General features: G+C 44.8%; 6 protein-coding genes across 6 annotated transcripts; 3 read left to right on the top strand and 3 right to left on the bottom strand.

The window, feature by feature from the left end:
* Positions 1-1,015: 1,015 nt before the first annotated feature.
* On the top strand, positions 1,016-3,752 carry BDB00DRAFT_860212 (uncharacterized protein). The gene is made up of 8 exons (XM_053125986.1): positions 1,016-1,453; positions 1,554-1,635; positions 1,712-1,894; positions 1,974-2,482; positions 2,561-2,734; positions 2,790-2,986; positions 3,092-3,425; positions 3,496-3,752. Exons 1-8 carry the CDS (start codon positions 1,119-1,121, stop codon positions 3,587-3,589), a joined length of 1,908 nt encoding a protein of 635 aa, XP_052972736.1. The 5' UTR covers positions 1,016-1,118; the 3' UTR covers positions 3,590-3,752.
* A 1,593-nt stretch (positions 3,753-5,345) lies between these two features.
* Positions 5,346-6,672, top strand: BDB00DRAFT_203628 (uncharacterized protein). Its single transcript, XM_053116450.1, has one exon. It carries the CDS (start codon positions 5,453-5,455, stop codon positions 6,494-6,496), a length of 1,044 nt encoding a protein of 347 aa, XP_052972735.1. The 5' UTR covers positions 5,346-5,452; the 3' UTR covers positions 6,497-6,672.
* A 307-nt stretch (positions 6,673-6,979) lies between these two features.
* On the bottom strand, positions 6,980-7,869 carry BDB00DRAFT_793428 (uncharacterized protein; the record flags this gene model as incomplete). The annotated part of the gene is made up of 3 exons (XM_053121203.1): positions 6,980-7,628; positions 7,718-7,751; positions 7,848-7,869. 3 exons carry the CDS (start codon positions 7,867-7,869, stop codon positions 6,980-6,982), a joined length of 705 nt encoding a protein of 234 aa, XP_052972734.1.
* A 1,136-nt stretch (positions 7,870-9,005) lies between these two features.
* Positions 9,006-10,790, bottom strand: BDB00DRAFT_860202 (uncharacterized protein). Its single transcript, XM_053125985.1, has 7 exons — positions 10,735-10,790; positions 10,597-10,630; positions 9,857-10,461; positions 9,539-9,700; positions 9,361-9,399; positions 9,241-9,299; positions 9,006-9,152 (listed from the first exon to the last, which is right to left on the bottom strand). Exons 1-7 carry the CDS (start codon positions 10,754-10,756, stop codon positions 9,126-9,128), a joined length of 948 nt encoding a protein of 315 aa, XP_052972733.1. The 5' UTR covers positions 10,757-10,790; the 3' UTR covers positions 9,006-9,125.
* Positions 10,791-14,019: 3,229 nt separating this feature from the next.
* On the top strand, positions 14,020-15,651 carry BDB00DRAFT_860194 (uncharacterized protein). Its single transcript, XM_053125984.1, has 5 exons — positions 14,020-14,609; positions 14,693-14,745; positions 14,830-14,903; positions 14,991-15,012; positions 15,096-15,651. The coding sequence occupies exons 1-5, from the start codon at positions 14,046-14,048 to the stop codon at positions 15,595-15,597; spliced, it is 1,215 nt and encodes a 404-aa protein (XP_052972732.1). The 5' UTR covers positions 14,020-14,045; the 3' UTR covers positions 15,598-15,651.
* A 292-nt stretch (positions 15,652-15,943) lies between these two features.
* On the bottom strand, positions 15,944-19,918 carry BDB00DRAFT_203469 (P-loop containing nucleoside triphosphate hydrolase protein). Its single transcript, XM_053116449.1, has 8 exons — positions 19,640-19,918; positions 18,567-19,513; positions 18,397-18,481; positions 18,253-18,323; positions 17,883-18,187; positions 17,604-17,766; positions 17,278-17,496; positions 15,944-17,196 (listed from the first exon to the last, which is right to left on the bottom strand). The coding sequence occupies exons 1-8, from the start codon at positions 19,697-19,699 to the stop codon at positions 16,173-16,175; spliced, it is 2,874 nt and encodes a 957-aa protein (XP_052972731.1). The 5' UTR covers positions 19,700-19,918; the 3' UTR covers positions 15,944-16,172.
* Between the last annotated feature and the right edge of the window lie 656 nt (positions 19,919-20,574).

Raw genomic sequence — 20,574 nt, 5'->3', positions numbered from 1 at the left:
TTGCTTCGCCTTTCAACGCCACCGTCACTCACCTCTTCTTTTGTTCTTCCTCGCTCGAGAACTTGCATCCCTTGGTGTCCATTAAAGTGCTTAGGCCTGCACTCCAAGCACCTTCGCACCGCTCGCTTTTGCTTTTGCTGCATTGTCGACTGGTTTAAGCATGTTTCGCAGGCCTTTTGACTATAATGTAACCCTGTAGCGCAACTGGATTTTTTGCTGTCCCGGACGCTCTCAAGATCGGCTTTCTTAAACTCCAAAGATGTCACCATTTCCTTGTACACAAAACGTGAGGATGACAACATAGAGGGACTACCACTCATCACGCAGCAACAGTAGCCGCGACGTGTACGGCTGTGGATGGATGGCATGACTGGAACTCGAAACACGCAGTGCGATTGGGGAAAGCCTTTTTCTACAGGTACACATCATGCTGTGCATTCAAAAATCCATCAATCATACTAATGATCGATGAATGCTCCGGTAAAGTAGGCTACTTTAGATATGAACGAGCTGATTTAGTCGTTGCACCAGCAGTATATATAGCTGTAGCGGAACAGTCCATAGATTGCGCATCACTCTATATTGGTGAGCCATGCATGCCCTTGCTGGTGAGAGAATGTAACACGTGGCCTATTAGATAGTAGCTACACGCGAATAAGAGAGTAAAAATAACGCGTTAGGCCATCACTTCTCATAGGTGAAGGCATACATACCCCTACGTAAAGAGTCCGGGAGGGAGACACAGCAAGAGTTGGTGGTACTCTACCATGTAATGAACAAAAGAAAGCCATACCAGTAATTTCAACCTTGCCAGGCCTCCCCTCTCGCTTATTTAGCCCTTTTGCAGTAATACTTATGCTATTGAGTTGGCTGCCGAGAGCAGACAGTGCTACTACACTGGCAGTATTATGCTTGTTGCTTAAAGTTACGACTGACATGTTCAAGATACAAAACACACATGAGCAGTTGAAAGTGTGGTGATTATATATGCCATGTCAGTTTTCCAGATTGGGGCTGGCCAGCTGACCTTTTGATTTGATGGTCAATGCAAGAAAAACATTTTTTTTTTCTTGGTAGATACATAAGCCCTTTCTCTTTCTCCGACATACAACCAACTAATGAACAAAGATCAACAGAATCAAGCCCCTCGAGGCCTTCTGGCCATGTTTGGTGGCTCGATCCCGAAAAAGCTAGAGTCTACAATAACAAAAACGTCAACGATCAATGGCGATGGCAACAAAAAGACCGAGATCAGTACCGGAGGCGGCGCAATGAAACGATCGTCCACACGAAAAGAAAGACGATCATTGGCTGCGAAAGCACAACAGCCTGGACGGACCGTTACTGTTTCAACGAGCCCTGCCGAGATCAAGCAGCAGGCTAGCTCTATAATGAATGACGACGACGATGTCACCATGGGTGGCACTGGAAAGAAGAAACAGAAAAAGCGCTTGTGAGTGTACTTGAACATATGCATCATTATTTTGACAGGTTCCAGAAGAGAAGTATGTGTGCTTATTAACGATACGTGGTTTGTTTTTCTGAAAAAAAAGCTCGCCGTATAATAGCAGGCAGAGAGCACAGCACGTTCAGATAAAGCAGTCAAATAAGCCAATTGAGAAAATTGACATTTTGGTAAAAGTCATATCTTGCAATAATGACACCCCCTTCTCCGTGGCGTAGACAAACTAATTAGAGCGACGATGATTAGGTTGCCGGATTCGTTCCGGGCTCAGAAAACAACGTTGTCCCTTATCTTCAGCAGAAATCCAAGAAGGAATGGCTACCGTTAGATGTCCAGTTTGATCAGGGACAGATGTTGCTCAGTGTGGATGGCCCTGTGATCGCACATGCCATCACCCGCTTGAACGGATACATTTTTGGCACACAACCGGTAAACAAGCTTCCTTGTCTAAACTGCATATATGGACGGCGTACTTACTCAAAAATGATGTCATTCGATGTATAAATAGCTGCAAATCCGTCTTTTCAATCAAACATCCGATGTCTTTGGCAACGCAGCAGCCAAAGCAAATACACCAAAGACAACCACCACAATTGATACCTTGCGTGAATTTTTACGCTCCCGGTGGAATGCCGAAGGAAACTACTTGAACTTGGACGATATGGCCTCAGATCCTACTCTGAAAAAGGCACAGATACGACCTCCCGGCGCCAATAACGCATCTGCTACCGTGGGTCCTGCATTGATGAAATTAGCAGGAGAAATGTTTGAAAACGTCGTATCTATTTCGTTTGCCAAAAACCGGTTTCGAAATGTCCAGCAGATTTCGACCTTAACGCAGTTTCTTCCAAGTATCCAGAACCTGTCGCTCGAGGATAATGTGATTACGTCGTTTTCCGGTTTGGATGCTATATGTGGGGCAGGCAAACTCAAGCATCTGCGAGAAATCATTCTGCGTGGCAATCCGGTTCGGGAGTCGGAATATAAGCAACGTGGCGATGGCCGTGGCTACATAAGGTACATTCCCAGAGTGAGTCAAGTTGTTAATGGAGCAAAAAAAGGTTAATTAGGGATATTGGCCTTTACTTTATATAGAAATGCCGTAAAGCAGTTCCCATCCTTGGTGTTACTGGACGGGGTACCGATTTCGCTGTCTGACGAAGAAAGAGAATTGATCCAAAAGACACGTAGAGTGCTTCCTCTTGCATCGATCCCATACTTTTTTGACAACCAAGACAGCCAAAAAGCTGCCTACGATTTCTTGACGCGGTAAGCAGTTTGACGGGAAGGCGGCAAAGAAGAATGACTGACAAAGAGGGAATAGGTTTCTGCAGTTGTTTGACACAGACCGGGCGGCGCTCGTGGCGATCTATGACCAAGCGGCCACGTTCTCGGTCAGCACATTATTAAAACTGCGCAGTGTGAAGAAGGCCCGAGGGCGCCAAAAGCAGCGGCAGATGGAAGACGACGATGCCAAAATTAGTTGGACTGACGTGAACAGGAATCTAGCGAAAAAATCGAGTGTGTATTATCTAAGGCTAGCAGCTGAGCGAGAGTGGTTTAGTGCGAGTACTTGTGCTCTGTGCAGATCATACTAACAGAGAGTCGGTAATCGACCTTATTTAGAGGGTTCCACGAAGCACTTGTATTCTGGGCCTGAAATGATCGGCACGGTGCTGCAAAAGCTACCAACGACCATCCACGATCTGTCTCAGCCAAAGGACTTTGTGGTGGATGCGTTCCAGCAGCGTCTGGGGCAGCATGGGGTGCTACAGGTGGCGTTGTATGGAGAATTCAAAGAAGGTACCAGCAAGAGCAAGGGGAAGGAAGGGATCAGGAAGCGATTTTCCATAATGTCATTTCTGACACGCGCTATTATATATTTTTGTGTAGCCGACAATCCGTTGCCGTACTCGTTCGACCGCACATTCCTCCTCCTGCCAGCATTGCCAGGGTCACCGTAAGTGTTCTTGTTGCTATTGCTCTCAATTAGGTCTACTCAATAATAACATATTGTCTACATATTACAGTGCAGCAGCGGTTGGAAGTCCCTATACCGTGCTGTCGGATATGCTGTATGTGCGCGACTACTGCTCAATAGCTAGCCGGATGGGATCAGAATAAGCATTTCTTCATTTAAAGATGCATATCGCGCATTGCTGCAATTAGAATAGCCTATTTCCCCCTTGTGCGATGTGATATGTTCTGTGTTGCGGCGAACCAAAAAAGAAAGTTTATCAGCCGTTTGTCAACAATGTAATAAAAGCAGTAATAATAGCAATAGCAATAGCAATAATAGTGTTGATAAGTTAACTCATTTGCGAGTGGTGGCCGCGACCAAATCAAAGAAAAGAATTCATTTAACAGCAAATAATGGGGTGCGACGGAGTAAAGAACACCAATTGCCAATTAACTCTACGCTCAGTCGAGAATATTGGATCGGGGGGGGCTTGCTTCTATGGAAGACGACGGTGGCAGGTGGAGGACAAGCGAAAAGAGGAAGGACACATATTTGATCCAATAAAAAACATATCAAGTCGCCATTCGATACACGGGCTCTGGAGGAGCAGAGGAGAGCACCTTTCAAGATCTCTGATCTCAAGAGCCATGATGCTACTACCACCACCCACTCCATAGAGAGCCCGCCACAAGCAGCATTTGTTAGCAGGAAAAGAGCGACGCGCGCGAAAGTGGAGGCTCGTCCCCTCAAGAGAAAGTGAGTGCATGCACGATGCAGAATGTTGGGGAGAAGAAAGCATATGCGCCAGGCAGCCCAAATAGTTCATTTAAGTGCGTAACCAGCAGTTTACGGGTATGGTGGCACATGGCCCCATGGAACCCGCAATAATGCATTCAATATAGAGTAGATCGATTGTAATAATAATAAATCCCATTTCCTTTCTATCTCTGCCCCCCTTTTTCACTTCTTTCTTCCCTCTTTTTCTCTTTCTCGCTTCCATTCTTCTTCATCACTCGCTTCTCTTTCCCTTTCTTTCTTTCTTTCTTTCTTTCAAAACCCCGTTTTCTTACGAACACCACCACCCCCCCCCGGGAAAGCTCCTGAACAAAACCTACTAGAACAACGCGACATGAAAATCAGGACCCTCACCATTGGCGAATACGGCTCACCGCCGGCCCCCTTTTGTCTCTATCTCTTTCCAACACCATTGACACCTCCGCTCACCTCGCCGCCCTTTTCTAGCGACAAGGATGCCCATTTCCACTTTCTATGTCTCGAGGATCTCGACGCGCTGTTTTTCAGTGCCAATGACAACAACACCAGCAGAAGCAGTAAACAGCTATTAGCGACCATGTATGAGCAGCACCCGGCCTGGTTCTGCAAGGATCAGTCCACCGGACGCTCCTACTTGATGACTCAAGCAGTCGCAACCATAGCAAACAGCCTCAGCATCCATACACTTGTCACTCTGTGCCAACTGACAGAGGAGGAGTTATTGAATGGCAAAGCATCCGAGTTATTACGCCATCATGCAAAGTTACGTACGTCAGCTGCGCCGACATCATGGTCAACAACCTCATCCACTTCTGCTGCTGCTGCTATTACTCATCAAGAACAAGAATTCGTGCCCACACGGCTGCTGGACGGCCGCGACCGCTTCCAACCAACAGTTGCAGCAATAGCAGAAACAGATTCAGAAGCAACAGCGACTATCAAACAAGAGCCACAGTCCCCCGTGATTCACCTGTCTCCACCATCAGGCGAAAGCATCCCATACGATCCTTGTCGCGACGATGTGGCAGATAATAGGTAAGGAGAGCAACAAGAAAACCCTTTTTATTCCTCAATTTGAACATAAAGGATCGCCATATAAAAATAAAAAGGGGGGTTTCGTGGTGCTGGTGTATATCGACCGTGGAGCAAGCGAGTGAGCGAGAGGGGATAATATATATTTCTTTGTGCATCATTGAAAACTCATGGTCTGTGTCACTCTTGTCCTTTTTTAAACCAGGAACCGCCTGTCATCTATGCCACGTTCTCCGCCGCAAGATGTCCATACGACAATGACAGATCCTCATTTGCAGCTTCCTAAACCCTCGTCGCTCCTTTTAAAACGCTCCGCCGGCCAGCAGCATCACAAGGCTCCCACCAATCTCACCATTTTCACCCCGTCCTATGCTCATAATGGAGAAGCTACAAGCATTCGTTCAGCGCCTTTGCATCCACGTGCTTCAAAGCAAAACGGCGGATTGCTGCAACAACGTCATCAGCAACACACTCAGCATCGTGTGAGCAAGGTTGTCAGTAGTAGTAGCAGCAGCAATAACAACAACAACACTCCCACTAGCATTCTCAAGAAACGAGCACAACCGCCTGCCACGGCAGCGCCCTGGCAACGGCAAGCTCCCCAGACCGAGTTTCCTAGTCCACCCATCGTTCCTTCGCAACAACGGTGTCCTCCTCAGTATTTACGCACGGCAACGTTCCCCAAGACGCCAATAACCAATCCGCCTCACCTCCACAGCCTCCACCAGCAACACAGCCAACATCAACAACAGCAGCATTCGCATTATCAACAGCAACAGCGTCCCATGACTGCTGCTATTATGCCTGTGCCAGCCTCCACGACGTCTGCTTTGTCCAAGAAGCAACAATTCTTGCAGCCGTTTGAGTTGCTCTATGACAATATCGAGCAAACTAGACAGATCAAATCAACACTAGACGATCAAATCCGTCGCAGCTCGTCGTTGATTCAGACATTACAGTCGTCAAGTTCCATGGTTGAAGCGTTGGTTCGAAAAAATGTGCGTGAAGCTATGCAGCAACAATTGCAAGTATACAGCAACCGTGTTGAATGGCTCGAAAAGCGTATGCTTTCTTCTTCTTCCGCCAACAGACCCAACAGAAGAACTAGCGGAAGTCAAAGTAGCAGCAGTAACGGTGATCATGATGTGGACTCAACAACTTCTTCTTCTTCTTCACCTCCGTCGTCTCAAGTGGGTCGTGTATTATCAGAACTAGTGGATCGTCTTGATCGACTGGAAACCAAGATGGATACTCGAAGCAATTGATAATGGTGATGATGATGACACAATACCATACTTGTTTAATAGCAACCTAAAAAGTCACCCTTTCTTTTGTTTTACACATCATTTGTAATACTCCTTATACCCCCTCTCCAATTTCTCACCTTCGTAAACACTTCTCTCACGCACAATTTCTTTTTTTACACTATTACCCTTAATAATGATACTATTCGAACTGCTACTACCTTACTACTATCTTTACTATTTACCACTACTACTAAATCACCATCGCCATCATCTCTTACTATTTGCTACTATATCACCAGTAGTAGAAATAAAAGCGAGACATGCTGATCTTGTTCAATACTATCCAATTCTTTTGCGGGGGTGAAATGATCTATTTTCTCCTAGTCATGTATAATCTTTTTCTCTCAGAACCATACATCATCCTCCTTTAAAAATAATATTAAACATTTTTTAGTCTCATTTCGTAATGTCGATACATTTCATGTAAAAGCCAACACGACTTTATACCTCACATGGTGGCGGTGGTCCACCATACTCCAACGCCTCTTGCTCGCGTCGCAGCTCTTCTATTTCTTCGTTCTGGTCTTGCTCGTGCTCCACAAATTCAGCAATACCCCAACCGGCCAAACCCGCTGCGGCCGCGCCAGCTGCAATTTTCATGCCAGTCGACATGCCAGACTTTTTCTGTGGCTCGCTTGGTTGCAGTTGTTGTTGTTGTTGTTGTTGACCTGGATAATTGCCACCAGGAGGTAGATATTGCTGTTGACCGGGATAGCCACCTTGCTGAGCTGGTTGTGATGGTGGTTGATACCCTTGTGGTAGTCGGTAGTATCCTCGATCACCACCTTGTTGCGGTAGGTATCCTTGTTGCTGAGGTGGGTATCCTTGTGGTGGAGGATATCCTTGTGCTTGTAGTGGGTAGCCTTGTTGTTGAGGAGGATACCCCGGAGAAGGTGCGCCATACTGGCCGCCTTGGGACGGCGGTGGTGGTAGTGGAGGATAATAACCTTGCTGCTGCTGTTGCTGTGGTGGAGGAGGAGGTGGGTAATAGCCTCGTTGTTGACTACCACTTTCCTGATAAGGAGGGGGAGGAAGCTTCATTCGAGGATCCTCCCACGTAGTCGAGTTGTTGCTGAGATCCACGTAATAACTAGAGGAATGATAGCAGCGTTGCACTTAGCCTATTAAGCGAGCGAGCATTTGCTGATTTTTGACTCGAAAAGTGGATAAAATACATACGGCCGACCATCTGGTGCGCGACGCTCTTCCCAGCCTGTACAATGTGGAATGAAGACATTTTAAATTAAGTATATAACACACGATGGCTGTTGGTTATAAGCAAACAACCATATTACCGAAATCTACATACCCTGTGGTAGTGGTGCAGACATGACTTATTTTTTCAAGGAAGCAGTATGAGAAAGAGAGATAATTAATCTTTATAGGGTTGGGTTTGATACGGGCTGAAGCTTATTTATGCACAGACATTTTATCTGCGGTGATGGATAATGACGATTAAGGTGCGGGTAAAAAAAATCCCACATGCACAAAAAGCTTCCTAAAAATAAAGCGGCCATGTGCTTATGAGTCTCAAGCGCAAATTCGGTTTGAGCGATTACTGTTTGTTGTTTTGTGGAAAAACAGCATTAGCTGTTGACCTGTTATATCGATAGGGCTCGACATAAATACAGGGCCAAGCAAAACCAGAAAAGGGTCGGTGATGAAAAGGTCTTGGCAATAATTTTCCATAAATGATGAATTTCTTCACAGCGGGAACAGAAGCATTCTTGCACGTGCCTTTCAAAGACGCGTCATGTTGAGCTAGTGTTTGACACCGGTTCCAACTCACTCCTACTATTTCTAATCTTAAAGCTGTGCTCGTTTACCGGTCTACAAAAGGAGGAAGGTTAGGTGGATGTACGCCGCTATGTAAATTTAGTATAGATTGACGTTGAATTTCCCAACCAAGGTAATGCTAGCTCAGGTAACGGCGATGCTAACTCAGACATCAAAAATCAGTAATCCTTAACGGGGGTGATTGCTTTAGCAAGATAGAGAAATGATTTAATGCTGATTGTATCGAAGGGTTGGAACCAGCGAGAATCGTTGCATGAACCTTATGGCAAGACTTCTCTCATTCCTACTTCTCTTTGCGATTAAGTTGGCAGATCTTGTATTTCTTTTATACAATTCTTCCTATACATATTTCAAGCATTATGTTATGTGATTGAATAAAGATCGTTAACAACATCTCACATATTCTGCATTGATATTGATATACAATATACAATATGCACAATATACCAGGCGTTCAGCATGATGAATCTTGTTTGCTGCTATCACAGATACTTATCAGTAACGTTTTACTCCACGTGAGACATAAAGTATTTAGTCCAGCTACAATTAACCAGATTCCAGATTGCACTAACACTAGCCAGCAATATACACTGCTATTGCTGCCATTCTGCGCTTATAATTTCCCCTCTTGCTCTCCTCCAACATACAATGGAACAAAAGTCACATGTATCTTAGAACAAACATTGTGTGCTTTTTTTAATAGGTATGCAATATTCTTTGTGTACTATGTGTGGGTTAGACAGTATATAATTTTTGCTCAACACGTTATTAAGGGTTGCTGATTTTGGACTTAGAACCATCCTTCGTCTTGCTCCTCCTATGTACAACATCACACCATGAATAAATATACAGACCAATAAGCCGAGCATATGGTAAGCCGAATATGAATAACAAATACAACGTACCGTAGTAACTTCACCGTCTTGATCAATGTGGGTAACCGTCACATCGTCGCCGAAGAATCCTACAACAGAAATGTCAGTCAGGGCGTTGGTGCGCCTCTCCTCCTTTTTATTATTATTTACCTTCTTCCCGTTCGATAATAGTGGTCTCGCCGTTCTCATCTATAAGCAATAAATGCAGCATCGTAGATATGGATCAGCACTCTTATCTTCCCGAGTTTAGTAGGCCCACTCTCCCCACCGATTTTCCTTTCTCTGTATCCGTCTGTAATTATAACCCTCCCCTAGCTTCCGTTCTTACTTTGCTGGATGATCGTTTGATCTCCATCCTCATTGTTGATAATGGTTGTGTTGTTGCCATCATCATAGTCAGAAGGTGGTGGATACGAGTCGGCAGGTGGATATGAGTCGGCAGGTGGGTACGATTCCGGCTCGGGTGGAGGCTGCTGGTAGTATTCTTGTTCTGGGTAACAGTGACAACATCATTAGCGAAGAAAAACGCCAAAACCGTTTTCCCAATTGGGAAAAAAAGGTTCAAGGAGGGGAAGTCCCGGATATAAACAAAGGAGCATGTGTGTGAATGAAAACTAGGTTATCTATTTTGTTTTGAGGAACTTACGTTGTTGCTGGTGCTCAAGCTGCTCTTGTTGTCGCTCCAACTCCTCGTTTTGGCGCTGCAGCTCCTCAAGTTGATCACTTTGCTCTTGCTCGTGGTTGACGAGTTCAGCGATACCGTAACCTGCCAGACCAGCGGCAGCGGCACCGGCTGCGACTTTCATGCCAGTAGACATGCCTCCAGACTTGTGTTGCTGCTGTTGCTGGCCAGGATAGCTGCCCTGCTGTGGAGGCGGCCGGTACTGACCACCTTGCGGAGGATAGCCCTGGTAGCCACGCTGCTGTTGGCCGGGGTAGCTACCTTGCGGCGGCTGCGGCGGATAACCACCTTGTTGGGGAGGGTAGCCCTGTTGCGGTGGGTAGCCTTGATATCCTCCTTGAGGTGGATATCCTCCCTGCTGTGGTGGGTATCCTCCCTGTTGTGGCGGATAACCTTGCTGTGGTGGGTAGCCCTGTTGCGGTGGATAACCGCCTTGCTGTTGTGGTGGCGGGTATCCGCGTTGCTGTTGTTGTTGAGGAGGGTAACCGGGTGGTGGTGGAGGAGCTCCTCCAAATTTCGCTCGTGGATCCTCCCACGTAGTGGTGTGATTGTTATGATCGATATAGTAGCTTCAAGCAAACATAAAATACGAAAATAAGCAAAAAGGAAACGTATACAGCTTTCACCCCACCTCTGCTTGCTACCCTTCTGTTCTCTTTCCTATTAACCACACATATCCGGTCCTTAAGTTCGGAGATACTTACTACCGACCATCGGGAGCTTGACGGGCTTCCCATCCTATGTTAAACGAATGACCGTTATACAGTCAGTGAACAAGAACGACTGGCCTACCAGCAGCGACAACAGCAACGTGTGCTCTTTTTTCTTGGTGCAAGACATACCTTGAGGCAGCGGAGCAGACATTTTTTTTGCAGCAGGGGAAAAAGGTGTTTGAAAATAGAACCACAATCTTTTCAATTCAATATACGGGGTAATACATCCACTGGCGTTCTTTAAATGGAAACCCGTCCACACGCAGAAATAGAGTGGCCAACATTTACCCGCTTCTTTTCTTCTCTGTGCCCCCCTTTAAGCTTTCGGAGCATGACACGCCCTTCTGTGCGCTATAGTAACGTAGCACGCCACGCCAGTCCCAGCCCAATTTACCAACATCATGCCTTCTTGCTCTCTAATGGGTATAAGTCAAAACCTATATTATGAGCTGTGCGGCTTAAGAAGGGGGTGAGGTAGACAAAGCAAAAGTGCAAACATGTCATGCGCAAGACAGCAAAGGTGGAAACCTCCTTCTTATGATATATCGCAAAAAGGGACGCGATAGTTGCGGTCTATAAGAACTCATGATCTTATTTGTGCTAATCACTGTAGCCGGCGGATAATTCAAGTGCTACTAATAAGTAGCCACGGAGGTGGAGTCTGCAATTTACAATAATCGGGTTAACAAAAAACACCTTGCCCCGTTTTGCCGTACTATGTATTAGTTTTATTCTTAGCCACTGCCGTCATTACAGACCGGACAACGACAGCAGCAAGCCATTCTTTATCTTATAAAAAGTAGCTTGTCATTGTTTCTTTAAAGCAAGTGTGTGTGTGTTAATCATCGCTTTTATCGTACAAAAGCTGATCATGCCGCCAGTGGTCACGACAGCATGAGAGACAAAAGGTCTGGTATATAGGCAAATTGCAACTAACAAGAAAAGACGGCGTTCAAGCTAACGGCAAATCACAACAAATAGATGGTTCGCAGTTTTACAAAAAATGATCATTCATTGTTTGTTTACACTAGTTATATTAAATTATACTAATAACTTCTTTCTAAGCAAGTCATCGTGGTGATGGTAAAGACTGTGCTGAAAATCAGGACGCCTCCTCTTCTACAATGACTAACCAACCAGTTCTCCAATAATGGACTGTGGCGTGATGACGCGTTTCAATATGTGCTTAATAACTCACGCTGTTGTACACTTTGTAAGCAATTAGAAGGATCACTCACGAGATAGGAACAAAATACCAACTCTGCTGTAGTGTGCAAACACGAATGAATGCCATTTTATGGCTGCTGGCGGAGATAGCAACGATGTTTACAAAACAGACGAAGATAAAAAGCCATTCACATCATGTGTGTATGTGAGACATGTGCTACTGCTAGAAAACGAGAAGATGACCATTGATGATAAGAAAGCCTTTACAACGTGGGTAACAAACATCACGTTTCCTTGGAGAAGTGATGAGAAGATAGCTAGCTCCCTAAAGCTCAATAACGCTTTTGGATTAGCTACAGTGACAAAAAAAAGTAGCTTAATGGTTTGTTGAGTTGGATGGCGTGGATACAAAAAAAAGCGACAGTAATTCTTTGATCTGTGACGCATTGACAAATGGGATGTTTTCGTCGTTCCACAGTCGGACAAATGATGATTACAGTAACTCGGCAACTGACAAAACTATGTGCAACGCCAAGCTAGTATACAAGAGCTTATTTCAGCATGATCATTTTATGCGCATCTAAGCGGAGCGCCTACCACGAAACAGTAAAAGACTTACTACTTGCCATGAGTAACCCATGTCAAACTGTTCATTCACTACAACCAGTATTTCCTTTCAACCATTGCACGAAGTATCGAATAATTGCCAAAGTCGGTCTTAGACGTTCTCGAAAAAACATTACAATCCAGGTGCACAGCAGTACATTAAGACATAGGAAGCAAAGCAGGCACAGTTGAACTGTTCCAAGTTGTAATAAATAGGTAACTTTTTCTTATGCCGTTAGAGCTACCCATGTATTCTTAGCCTTTCGCAATGTCCAATTAAGCATCGACGAGTAGCTCAAACATCTTTTTTTCTAGTTTTACTAGCAGTTATATTTTTACTAGGGATGTCAAATGCTTGGCGTTTATGTTAAAGTTGACTGACAACAAGAGAACTAATAGTATCCGCATATAACTAACGTTGCAACACAAACCTTCTTCTTGGTATTCACTTCCCACCTTCTTTGATCGCAAAAAAATTGTCACCTCCATCTGCTTCCATCGACTCTTTTCAATACATGACATCTACCAAGCTGCTGGCCGTCAGCAATCTTTTATACCTTAAAACCGACGCGCTGAAAGAATGGACGTTCACGTAAAGGCTTCGCGGCACCCAATGGACAAGACACCTAGTGCTATTTGCGATGCATACCGGATGTTCCGAGCAAAACTGGAAGCTACTATACGTCTATAGCCTTTTGGTACAGCATCCCGTATGGGAACAGTATATGCCTACTACTCGACATCTTTCTGTCTCCTCACACTAAGTAAAACGGGGAGAGATGAATTCACAGCCACCGTACGACAGCCTACTATCGACAACACAACTTATAACATTAGCACGACTGGCAGGAATTGCACGAACAGTGCCATCTAGTTAATAACATTAGTTATATATTAGACTTAACAGCAGCCTCAGCCGCAACAGCCAACAAGTTGCGCTGTCACCAAGCAATGGTCGGTCTTTCTAGGGCGAAACAAGCATATTACCCTGCATTCCCTTTCAACTTGAAACTTAACGTTATTTCCTTTGCTCCAACCCAGCAAGGCGTCTTCTACTCCCACTCATAGCTTAAAGATTAGCCTCGAGTAGAAACCTATTGGATAAGAGATACAGTTTCGCACGTTTATTTCCTACCTTTCTAAAAGAGAAGAGAACTTTTATGCAATGGCACAAGAAAGAGTAACGTTTCTTTTTATCCCTTCTGACGCTGCTGACAACAACCGTAAATAGTAGGATGATCATATAAAAGCTGGTAGCCTTCTGCATTGCATTGTACTAAACATGAGCATATACACAGTATAAGTGACAACTCCCACCCATTTGAATGCTTTAAGCTTTCTTTGCATATCGAAAAACGTTTACATGTCTTCTACTCGCTTTTTTGCATGAATCTAGCTTTTCGTGAAGGATAGCATTGTATTTTCCAAATAGCAATTATATACACCAAATTCAAATAAATTTAGTATATCAAAAGTATTGCTCAAGTTTACGATCGTGAGATCAATTTTCAATGTGCCTTGGAGCGAGTACTTTTGCGATGCATCCTTTTGTGCGAAAGCAAAAGTAATTGGGAAGCACCGACAACTGTCGGAAGGTCTTTTCGCTAAAAATTAAATTTGCGCTCAGCAGAGCCAGGCCAACTTTTTTTTCTTCCTCTTGCCGATTTATGTTTGGACAATCTACAACATCGCAATCAGTAGGCACTTTTAGCTTACGCGGATCTGACAACACTACCGTCAGTAGCAGTCCTTTCGCAAATAACAGTAATAACAACAATAATAACGCGTCCACCATGTCGACTCCCGCTGTCGCCAAACCATTGTTCAGCCAAGTTGATACCAGCATTAACAATAGACCATTCGCTGTCCGCTCATCGAACAACGGCAGCAGCAACAACAACTCCCTGCTCTTTACAAGTACATCCAACACCACAAACGCTACACATAATTTGACGGCACCTACTACCGCTGGTATACCCGCATCGATACCGTTGCAATCTACTTTGCACAATAAAGAGACCAGCTTCAACTTGGACTTGACCAACACAACGACAGCCACTACACGATCAGCAGCCTTTCGTGGGTATTGGCAATCGCCGCCTACTTTCTTTATCTCTTCACAGGAACAGCAAGATAATGACATGGATGTGGATCAGTTAACTTCGGAAACAACGACTAATGTTGCTTTCGGTGAAGGCAAATCACTGCTACGATTCCGTCCAAATCCAGAAGTAAGGAATCAAATAAAAGACGGCTATTTTTTCTTGTTTTTTTTTCTTATTTCTTCTAATCCATTGAGCACCATCGTTTCCAGTCTTCAAGAATCGCCGGACGTAAACGTGAAATTGCAGCAAGCTTGAGCAGCGAGTAAGTGTTTCCTTTTCGTCGTCAAACACTGAAACAAAGTTGTAACAAAGGCACAAAAGTTAAATCAATTATCGGCATTCTTAGACGACGAGTATCATTTAAGCGCACAAGTACTGATGAAGGCAAAGGAAAGGCGCGCGCTGATGATGGAAGCAAAGGTTAGCCAAATAGAAGGCTCTATTTGAACAATGGCGATTGGTTTACTTACCAGACTGACTCTCTTTATTTCTTTAACATATTATTAGCAGATACCACCGTTTCAGACAGGTACGCGAATCGGAAATATGGGATAAATAAGAAACAGAGATATGAGAGCAAAGGGTTGAATTTCGTTTTCTGTTAATAAATAGGGAAGAGGCCGAGTCGATCTACGTGTTTGGATTTGCACCGGGCACTGAACAACAAATTATCGATTATTTTGCTAGCCATGGTAAAATCGTACAGCACAACACTTCGACAGGCAACTGGATCACGATCAGATACGACTCTGCTGCATCCGCAGAAAAGGGATTGAAGAGCAACGGCGTGGCAGTGACGGGCGATCATATTATTGGTGTTACACGTGGCACAAACAAGAAGACGCAAACGGCAACCGCCGAAGCATCAACGGCGTCATCCCATAAAGACGACGTGTTCCGAGTGATCCCGTTCGACCAAGCCAAAAACCTGTATAAGAAACCAGAAGCCATGAAAGGAGCACAACAGCCATCATCGGCAGCTGAAGGCTTGGGAAGTGGCAAGACCGGATTGAGCGTGTTGAATGTGCCAACGGTTAATCCGCCCGGAGACGTTAAGCTTATCAAGGATACCGGATTGTTGACCAAAGTCAAGGATTTTCTTTTTGAATGGTAAAAGCAGACGGACAACAACAACACGCACCAATACTGACGATGACGATGACGATGACGATGATGGATCTAAATTTTCCAATAAGCAGCGCACAACCCCTCTTCCCCATCCCCCATCCATAAACCTTTTTTTCACTCACCTTCCAATACACTCACATTCTCACTCACACACGCACACACTTCTTTTCTACTTGCAACACAATGCATCTTGTATAAATCTTTCTTTCTTTCTTATATACTTATAAACCCGTAATTTATAGGAGAGAGACTTCCTTCGATCGCACATAATGGCATGTACTTGGAAAAAGAGTATATAAAGGGGAGGTCATTGTTGCTTAGCGTCCGTAATTTTTTAGGGGGCCTTAGTGAAAGAGAGATAGAGGATAGGGGACTGTAGTCGGTGGCTGGGGGTGGAGGGTGGATATACAAGATAGAGGCATGTCTGTCTGCGTGTGTCTGTGTAAAGAAAAAAGGAAGTGGAGTGGGGGTATATGGTTCAAACAAAACATCAGATCATTTTTTTAAAAAACGCGCAGTTTTCAGATAATCAAGGGTTAAGACAAATGGATCAATATGTCTTTAGATGTCTTCTTCACCCAGCACATTTCGAATTCGATCTCTAAGTGCTTCGATGGCACCCATCTTCATCTCGAGGACTTCGTCGAGTCTGTCGAGATAATCGATAAACTCGCTAGACATCTTTAGATCGTCATCCGACCGTCGCTGTCCATGTCCTTCCTGCATCTCTTTGAGACTGGTTATGCTTAGGGAAAAATTGGCAAGTAGCTTTGTCTCTTTCTTGGAGCATTCGGCGACCTCACGGATCTCGCCGCGGTGGTATTTGATAAAGTCTTCAATGGTATGCTGTTCAAAAATGAAATCATCGTCGTCCATGACCGGGTCGTGCTGTTGCTGTGCAGCAGGTTGCTGTTGGTGCTGTTGGGGTGGTGATGGCTTCATTGGCTGCATAGAGAAATCATTAGTCGAGGCAGTCGAGTGGCTACGATGCATGGAATTGCTGCCATGCTGAGAATGTTGTCTCACAGGGCCGCTGCCATGGCGACCTCGCATAAATTCTGACGAATCATACATCGTCTCTGGCGAGGAATCAAGCACAAGACCTTCATCAGCACCACTGCCTCGGTGGCTAGCACGGGGTATACTAAATTGTTGTTGGTTGTTATTGGATCGAGCGCGTGAGTGCTTTTGCTGCTGCTGCTGCTGCTGCAATTGTTGCTGTTGCTGGGTATCAGCAAGCGGCTTTGTTCTCATTTGAGCAGTTCCATAACCTTGTCGGCGATGTGATACGGGCTCATGAAAATAGCGATTATTGTTTTCATGCGGAAAGTCTTCATCGAGGATATTGACATCACCGTCGCTGGGAAAATATTCTTCGTCAAGAAACAAATCATCGTCATCTCCATCGTTGTAAAGCTCAGGATCATCCGACTCGTTGTAGTCGTTCTCGGGATAATCATCCTGGTATGAATCGTCATTGGTGTATTCCAATTCATCGCTCATATTTCTCGTGTTGAGGCTCGTGTCGCCGTGGTTATCGTTGGCAACAACACGTCGATCGCGCTCACCCTTCAGTTCTTTTACCCTTTTGTATTATAAAAGTAGTCAGCACAATCATCCATTATCCACTGTTTAAGGTCTCGGTATCCGTTAATGTTATCATTACCTGTCTGCATAACGTAGCGTGTTGAGAGTATGTTCGCTGTTGCTCTGATTGGGTGATATAGTAGCAATCATGCATGTACGCGAGTTACCGACGAACGAATCTTTCAGGACCTGTGTAAGTTTGCTTTGTCGGAAAGGGGTATGTCTTTTATCCTGATCCAAAGCACGGATGCATTCCTTCAACGCTAGTAAGCTCTTGTTGATTTCGGCACCTTCCATCCTATTGGAGTATGTGGTTTACAGTTTCGGGTTAGTTTGCTCAAGGTAGCTTTAAGGAAACACAAAAAAGAACATTAAAGACAATGTCCTTCTTTTTCGAATATATACCTCGTTTTCGCGTCAGCATCGCCACGATCAGCACCACGTTCACTGCCCGCCAGATCAATGAAGCTCAATTTACCAATAATTTTTTTACGACTCTTGGCTGGCTTTAACAGAATTTGCAGAATAGCGTGCGAGCGGGAAGAATCCGAATTCGCACCCGTGCTTCCTATATACAAATATGGAATTACATCAAGAGAATCAACATAATCGCCCTCTTTTTTTCTCTCTCTCAAAATAAACAAAACGCATGTTGTTTTTTCTAACGATCCCCTTTTTTCTTACCCGTGCTCCGAGCTTGACTTCCGTATTCAAACACTTGCATCAGGTCATCGACGTTTTTGATGATATACTCTTTTAACCCGACAATAACCACATTCTGCTTGCCATCCTCACGGGCAAATAGCTTTTTACGATTGTTCAACAGATCATACAATTGGCCTTGATAGATTTCGTAAAAGCCAATCCATGCAGTTAGATGCTGATATTCAGGCTGTCGGAGCAAATGGAAAATGTCTCTTGCCGCAAGGACATAAAGGCCGTGTCGGGGATCAAGCATAGTGAATGTTTTTCCTGAGCCGGTTTGGCCACTGATTTCAATTCTGGTTAGAGTTTAAACCAACTTAAAAGATCACACACGTAATGCAGTACTTACTAAGCAAAGCAAGTGGCCTTTCCACCACCAAAAATATATCTGACCAAAGGTTGAGCAGTACGTTGGTATACCTAGTATTATGTATGTCAGCGTATATATCCGATCGTTTATTAGTAAAAAGAAAGATAGCCGAAAATCGCTCACTTGATCATTAGCGGCATCAGAATCGAAAACATCGTCGTATGTAAAGCTGTGCTGCTCGATATATTTTGTGAGGTCAACCTTTGTTCTGATCATGGGTTAATATTTACTGCATACAGCCCAGAAGAAGACCAATGAAATTCATTTTGACATTTCGCACATTTATAACTTACTTGGGCTCGTTCACATTGATACTACGAATACCAGCAGTAGGCGATATATCCTTTTCACCTCGATCTAATTCCTTCTTGTTAAGCGGTCGCTTTCTCACGCAAACACGAATCTTTTGGTTGAGATCACTCTGGATAGCAGTGGATGCAAAATTGCTGTTGCTTGATCCTACTCCGGGCGAAGAAGCTGGTGACGAGCCGTATGAAGCAGCAGTCATGCCAAAAGCGCTCCCTCTCTGACCATAGCCACCACCACCACCAGCACTGGCACCTCCTCCTCCTGATCGGGCTTTGCTGTGGATAGGGACACCATACGGATCTAAGAGAGGACCTGACCCGCGCCTTATCTCGCACTTTTCCTCCTCATCCGAAGATTCATAGTCGTCAATGTTGTTATTACTATTGTTACCGCCGCCGCCAAGAACGAATCGGTCCGAATTGGCCTGTGATGATTGTGGTGGTCCCGGTGACTTGATCTTCAAATCTGGTCTTTGATTCTGATCGGGCAAAGTGCGCGATCGTGAGCGTGTTTGGGGTGCTGCGAGGTTGGAAGAAGCAGTCGACTGGGGGGTGTTGCGCCGAGAAATGCTAGATGGATCCGGGATGCTAGAACCTCCTGATATTGACGAAACACCCTTGCTCATAAGCAGCGACGACGAGTCTGGAGGTCGACGACGATACGATTGCGGTGTCTTGAGACCAGTCGTTTGAATCGGAACACTAGCAGGAGAACTACTAGCACTGTTAGGACTATTATTCGTTGCTGTTGTTGTCGTGGATGCTGCTGTCAAGGTGGGTGTTGTTGCAGTTGTCGGCGTAGGGGTGTTGATAACGGGAGTGGCCGATGGAGACGATGCAGCGGAAGACGTCAAAGGAAGACTGCTGGTGACTGGGGATGAGACTAGACCGTTTTCCAAAGTGGGAAGTTCTTGACGTAACTTCTGCACGAGCTAGTAGTTGATTTGGGGGTTTTTAGTTGTTTTTAGCTGCTGCCGTCGCCTTCCGGTCCACAGACATATCCGTGTATACATTCGTAAAGGCACAAATACTCTCTCGTTTCTCTCTTTTTCACTTACTTGGAATAGCCTCCTTCTATCCGGGATCGACGTTATTCCCAAACTGCTGTAGTCCTGCATGGACAACTAGAGAATATCGGTGCTTTTCGATTAGATATATAAGCAGAGCGAAAATACGCCCTGAAGTCATAGGTGGATGGAACATATGGGTAGGCGACGACAACCAGCAAATAAGCAACCCGCCTCAGGGGAAACGCTTTAACCAAAAAGAAGGATACGTCCTCTACACAGAGAAAACTCATCGCGCCTCAATCCGGTCCTCTTGTTTCCTTCTCCAAAATTACGTTAAAGAAATGCGTACCTGAGCCAATGACTCTAGTTGCGTGATTCCATTGGACGAGAAGCTGTTGAGATGTAGTAGCAAAAATCACAGTTACTGCGTGAGCCCCGCGTTTTGTTCCTGTTGGAACGTATTTGAGAAGAAAATATGAACGTAATAATACTGCTATGCTAACCTGAGATAGTACTAGCATTCGAAGGTTTCAATACGTTAAAGTTTTACGAGGAATGTAAGTGATTATGCTGTATGAAGAGCGAAAAGAACAAGCAAAGGAAGACAGTATATGTGCTTACCTGTTCCAGTTCTGCGTTTCGTAAGGTTTCTAAAAGTAATGTGGTTACCATTGAGCAGCAAAGAAGGAAAAGAAAAAGAGAGAGAGAGAAAGAGCGGGGCAACGGGAGAAGGTGGGTGTTGTTCGGTTTTGGGTGGGGGGGGGAGACAGAGTGCGAGTGGTGAGAAAAGAGAACTAATGCGAAGCAACTACTAAGTAGCAATCCGGGCTGCTGCTGTTGCTTTTGCTGCTAGGAGATATCCAAAGTTTGTTAGTCTGCGCTCGTTTCTGGTCTCAAAGCTTATATCTCTCTATCCTCATCTCTATCTCATAGTTTTACTAAAGTACTTACCCACAATGCACAACACCTGGCCCTGCCACAAA

The sequence above is a fragment of the Zychaea mexicana genome (genome assembly GCF_025766255.1).
Source record: "Zychaea mexicana strain RSA 1403 chromosome Unknown BDB00scaffold_184, whole genome shotgun sequence".
In the NCBI taxonomy this organism is placed as follows: Eukaryota; Fungi; Mucoromycota; class Mucoromycetes; order Mucorales; family Lichtheimiaceae; genus Zychaea; species Zychaea mexicana.
Note: the sequence above shows the minus strand (reverse complement) of the source record. Positions and strands in the feature narration are given on the sequence as shown.